Source organism: Protomyctophum parallelum (genome assembly GCF_964188405.1).
Source record: "Protomyctophum parallelum genome assembly, chromosome: 4".
NCBI lineage: Eukaryota > Metazoa > Chordata > Actinopteri > Myctophiformes > Myctophidae > Protomyctophum > Protomyctophum parallelum.
In genome coordinates, this window is record NC_139700.1 from 46,784,899 (window position 1) to 46,790,671 (window position 5,773).

The 5,773-nt window shown below is 45.3% G+C and overlaps 1 protein-coding gene across 1 annotated transcript in view; it reads left to right on the plus strand.

The window, feature by feature from the left end:
* tmem170a (transmembrane protein 170A) overlaps positions 1–5,304 on the plus strand; it is a 6,619-nt gene extending 1,315 nt beyond the window's left edge. The window contains exons 2-3 of the mRNA XM_083762392.1: positions 3,852–4,022; positions 4,563–5,304. Coding sequence (XP_083618518.1) covers positions 3,852–4,022; positions 4,563–4,693 — 302 coding nt within the window. The 3' untranslated portion in view covers positions 4,694–5,304. The remainder of the gene's footprint in view (positions 1–3,851; positions 4,023–4,562) is intronic.
* The last annotated feature ends 469 nt before the right edge of the window (positions 5,305–5,773 follow it).

Here is a 5,773-nt window from a genome sequence, read left to right on the forward strand (position 1 = left end):
TCATTCAGTCCATTATGAGAGCAGCGTAGTTGTGTTATGCAAGCTAACGCACAGATTAACGTTAACTCCACAGATTTAGTGTGTGCTGTGTGTTTATATAAGGTGAGTGGAGTGGGTTTAGTGGCGGCTAGAGTTCTAGAGTGATTGATTGTAGCTCCGTTTTGGAACCTCAATATCTACGCGGAGCAGCGTATAGATATTGAGGTTCCTGAGTCCTGGCGGACCTAGAGAGAGATCGACCAACGCTCATGTGTTACACAAAACAAACCAGACACAACTGTGTCTGGTTGATGCATGGATTGAATAGTTCCAAGGGGGGGGGGGGGGGGAGAGAGCAGTTGCACCACTCGGTTCACACAGGTGTGATTTTTTTATTCTGCATTTGAGCCCACAGACCACCATTTGATGAATTCAGCCTCTCGGACCAAAAACGTAGAATGTTTTGTTTTGTCATTGGCAGTGATGTAAATAGGTGTTCAGTGTAATGGGTCCCGGGACCCATGGGTGGTCTTATAGGTGGTACCCAGGGACATTTTATGAGTCCTACACTTCAACAACTAGGGCTGGGCGATATGACAAAATCTCATATCACGATATAGAATTTATTTTATCACGATAACGATATACTCACGATATAGCATATTTTTTACGATACCTATTTTTTTATCTAAAATAATTGATTTTTGTTCAGGTCGAGTACTTTACTGTACTTGGACTGTACTGTACTGTACTGTACTGTACTGTACTGTACTGTACTGTACTGTACTGTACTGTACTGTACAAGCTCTCCTCCCTGGCCTCTGTCTGTGTTAGGCTGCACAACAGTGACACTTGGTGGTGACAATAGTTATGCTATTTCCGTGCTCGGATACAGGGACAGGGACACACATAGCTGTCTATAATGGTTGCACCACTCAAAAAACAATTAAATTCACATTATCCACTCTACTTATATGAATATAATACTGATGCCCTTCCCATGCACAGACAGGCCCAAAGCAAGTACAAAAATATTACAAAATAAAATGTATATAATAATAATTAGAGGCTGAACTCAATTGTTCAGCCTCTGTAGACATTTTTAAAGCACAGCTCAAGACCCACTTCTACAACATTGCTTTTAATTGATCTTTTATTTTTTGTTATTCATGTCCTCACTGTATTGCATCACTGCTTGTTTTTTAATGTCGTTGCCTTGCTTTTCTTTTTTTCTCCATTGCTCTGTAAAGCACTTTGAGAGCTGCATTTCATGTCATGAAAGGTGCTATACAAATAAAGTTTTATTAGTATTATTAATAATAATTATTATTATGACAATTAAAAAGAAAAAAGAAAGAAATAAGACGTTGCCATTCAGACACAGAATTACAGGCCTGTGTCTGCATTAAATTGGCTTAAGGAAAAAATAAATATCTCATGTCACAGTTTGTCACTACAGTTGTTTCAGTTCATTTAAGCTCTGTATAGGGAATCAACATGTTCTGTTGTAGTTATAGTTTAGTTTGTTAAAGACGTTGGTCAGCTTAACGATGTTTAATTGACTACAGGCGATAGAGTGAGAGAGAGAGTGAGAGAGAACGCGATCGTATATGGGAGTCTGGGACGAGTGGGGCTTTTTCTTTTCCTTTTTTTTTGATGATCACAACAAATTCAGCGTCTTGTGTTGTTGTTGTAAGCTGTTGCTGAATTAAGGACTTTTCAAATGGAATAATTTATTTGGAACAATAAAACAAGACAGACACGCACGCAGCAGGAGGACTGCACAGGTAAGAGGAACGTCTTCGTCTTGGAAGAAGTTTGCAGTGCACCCGACGACGGACAAGCTTATTGTTCAACTGTGTAAAACATGCGTGGCTCACGCAATTTATCAATTTGACCCAACATGAAACCTGCATTTATAACAGTGAATGACCGGTTACTTTAGGGCGCGTTCGGAAATAGCGCACTAGGCGCACTGTGCAATGCAAACTGATAGATGAGTTCGCTCCGGTGTGGTATTTCCGAACGTGCCCCTTACACCGCTCTGAATCTCGTCAGCCATCATCTCCCTTCATGTAATCAAAACCACTTCCATATCCATACAATGGAAGACGTTGCCCCTCTTTTAGGTGCAAGCACCACCTCGGCTTGTGTTGTGGTCGTGTTGGCCTTAGAGTATATAATAGAGAAGACATCCGAAAGGTGTTGGCTCACTGTTTTCAGTGCGCGCGGTGGGCTGCTGGGCATGCCGTATATAAGCGCTGTGACGTAAAATACTGCCGTAAAGCGAAACGGCGATATAAGCGATATAGCTTTTTTTTCGTGATAGACATTTTCTATCGAAAATACGATATATATCGTCATATCGCCCAGCCCTATCAACAACGTTGTACTGAGTACAGTATTGAATCCCAGGACCCCCGGAGGGTGACATTTTGTCTTTAGTCTGTAGTTGCTGAACATAATGGGGCACCTGGAGCCAACTACTGTGGCTTTAAACGGACGACATCAAAGTGTTTGACTTAAACCTCTCTTAAAGTCTCTCTCGTGAAACAAAACAAAAACATAAAATGAATTGGACTAGTGCTAGAAAAATCCTGCTCATCAGTGTTTGTTTCCGTGTTTCCTCCTCATCAGTGCCCATACCCAAGGCAAGGTTGGTGAAAGGGCCTTTCTGTGTTTAGTTTGCATGTTCTCCCCGTGTCCCCTATAGGGTAGGTACCCTCACAAAAACATGCAGTAATCCTGGTCTCTAAAACTACCTCCCCCTGGCCAGCCGGGGCGCCGGAAAGGAACTGGTCGGAAATAACGTGTTCCTTCCACGCGCTACTACGTCCGGCCCGGGGGAAACTCTCCCCTGTCAGGTGAAAAGAAGCAGCTTGGACTCCTCATGAATGGAAGCAAGCATGAGGTCTGTCCGCTGCCCCCGCCCCAGGTTGGCAGAGGGAGTGTAGCGCCCAGGATTACATTAGATAATTGACACTGGGTGCAAAATCGTGGGATAAAAATGTAAAAGAAAAATAATAATCTTCATTTAGTTTAGTTAGTCAACCTCTAAATCAATGTCATAACGTCTCTCTCTCCCCTTGTCCAGAGATGTGGTATGGAGTGTTTCTGTGGGCAGTAGTGTCCTCTGGTCTTCATAACGTCTCTCTCTCCCCTTGTCCAGAGATGTGGTATGGAGTGTTTCTGTGGGCAGTAGTGTCCTCTCTGGTCTTCATAACGTCTCTCTCTCCCCTTGTCCAGAGATGTGGTATGGAGTGTTTCTGTGGGCAGTAGTGTCCTCTCTGGTCTTCATAACGTCTCTCTCTCCCCTTGTCCAGAGATGTGGTACGGAGTGTTTCTGTGGGCAGTAGTGTCCTCTGGTCTTCATAACGTCTCTCTCTCCCCTTGTCCAGAGATGTGGTATGGAGTGTTTCTGTGGGCAGTAGTGTCCTCTGGTCTTCATAACGTCTCTCTCTCCCCTTGTCCAGAGATGTGGTATGGAGTGTTTCTGTGGGCAGTAGTGTCCTCTCTGGTCTTCATAACGTCTCTCTCTCCCCTTGTCCAGAGATGTGGTATGGAGTGTTTCTGTGGGCAGTAGTGTCCTCTCTGGTCTTCATAACGTCTCTCTCTCTCTCCCCTTGTCCAGAGATGTGGTATGGAGTGTTTCTGTGGGCAGTAGTGTCCTCTCTGGTCTTCATAACGTCTCTCTCTCTCTCCCCTTGTCCAGAGATGTGGTATGGAGTGTTTCTGTGGGCAGTAGTGTCCTCTGGTCTTCATAACGTCTCTCTCTCTCTCCCCTTGTCCAGAGATGTGGTATGGAGTGTTTCTGTGGACAGTAGTGTCCTCTGTGGTCTTCATAACGTCTCTCTCTCTCTCCCCTTGTCCAGAGATGTGGTATGGAGTGTTTCTGTGGGCAGTAGTGTCCTCTCTGGTCTTCCACCTGCCCGCCGCGCTCATTGCCCTGGCCACGCTGCGGCAGCACAAGATGGCGCGCTTCATGCCCATCGCCATCCTGCTCATGGGGATCCTGGGGCCGGTGTGTGGAGGCGTGCTCACCAGTGAGTTATCATTCTGAACCTGTGTGTGTGTTCATGCATTAAACCCATTTTTGGGGGGCTGGAACCCCTTTTGGTGTTTTTAAAGCATTATGTTGTACTGTAAGTGATTCTAACCGAGTGTAACCAAGTCTAACCAAGATTGGTTATTAATTCTCCCGTTTCATATCAAGGTTAGAGAATCACGATGAATTGGCCATCATCTTGATCTCGGTGTAGGCCTTAAATTGGTAAAAAATAAAAAACTGTTTTGTCGACTGATGATGAAAAATCTTTGTCGACTACCTTTTCTCACTGACAAACTAATGAAAACTAAGCTATTTGATGACTAAATATATCGACAATTTCGTCAACGAATAAAAACTAGACTAAAATGTTAGGAAGGGACTAGTGGACAAGAGATCCAGGCCTAAAATTCAATCTATTCAAAAGACGTATGACTAAAACTAAAAATCTAAATGTGCCTGTCCAAAAAAAAAAGCCCAACACTGAACGGTATACGTTTTGTGTGTGTGTGTGTGTTTTTTTTGTTTTTCTTCGCAGGCGCCGCCATCGCCGGGGTGTACAAAGCAGCGGGGAAGACCATGATCTCCTTGGAGGCGCTGGTCTTCGGCGTGGGCCAGTCGCTGTGCGTCCTCCTCGTGTCCTTCTTCAGGGTGCTGGCCACCCTTTAGCAGCGGGACGGGCCTGTGGCCATAACCATGGGCCCGGCCCGGCCTGGGTACACATACATACGACCAGACACCAACCCTTTATATAATAACCACCAGAACCGTGAAGCCTGCACCAACACACAGCTGCGTTCTGTTCTGTGGCTTTTTATAGGATAACCTGAAAGCCCTGGCTCTTCTTTCAACAAGACGCATCATCAGCCCTGTTCCAATGGCTTTGTCTTCCAACAAGGCAAGTTGGGGGGAAAAAAAACCCCAGATGTCGTCGTTACTGAGTGGACAGGCCCGCAAGGGGGCTCGAGAACCTTCTGTCCAGCAGCTGAGGTTTTATGCAGGCACACAGAACGTACTATTATTATTATTATTATACTGTAAAGTGTAATATGGACCCGTTTTTGTCTGAAGCGTATAAGCTACGGAGAGAGCATCGTGTTCTCACGAACCGATCCCATGGCTAAAACCCTTTAGAAAAGAAAAACGGTGCTGAATCTCAGCCGAGGGTGGTCCTACATAATAATAATAACACAAGTAAGGATGATGTTGACCCCCCCACCAAAGGGGCAGAGAGTGACCTCAGGGGGTGAGGGGGGGGGGGGGGTACAGTGTTTGTACTATTTCTATAAGTAATGTCTGCCTCTCGCTCTATTTCACCTTGTTGTTGTTCGAGCGCTTGGCTCTAAAACTGTGAGACGAGCCGCGTAGCTGTCTGGAAAGAAAGAAAAAAAACGGCAGTGTGGCGTGAGGAGTCCAGGAGACGATCTCGTAAAGCGCTGGACCCCCCCGATCGACCGACATCCCTGCGATTCTTTTTGCTTTTGTGAATGATTTTAAATTGAGATATTTATTAACTTTTACATTTTATAATGGATAATGTCAAGTGGAGGAGGAGGTCGCCGCCGACGACCGGGTCGTGACGCCACCGGCCCCCCCAAGTGTGAGATCCACATCGTGGGGTTGGAGACAACGCCTTTTTTTTAGCTATATACGTTTATTATGTCCAGACTTGTTCTACGGTTCTTTTGCAGACGGGGCAACGTCAGGTCTGCGGTATGATGGGCCGGCCGCGACAACGCAAACGTAACC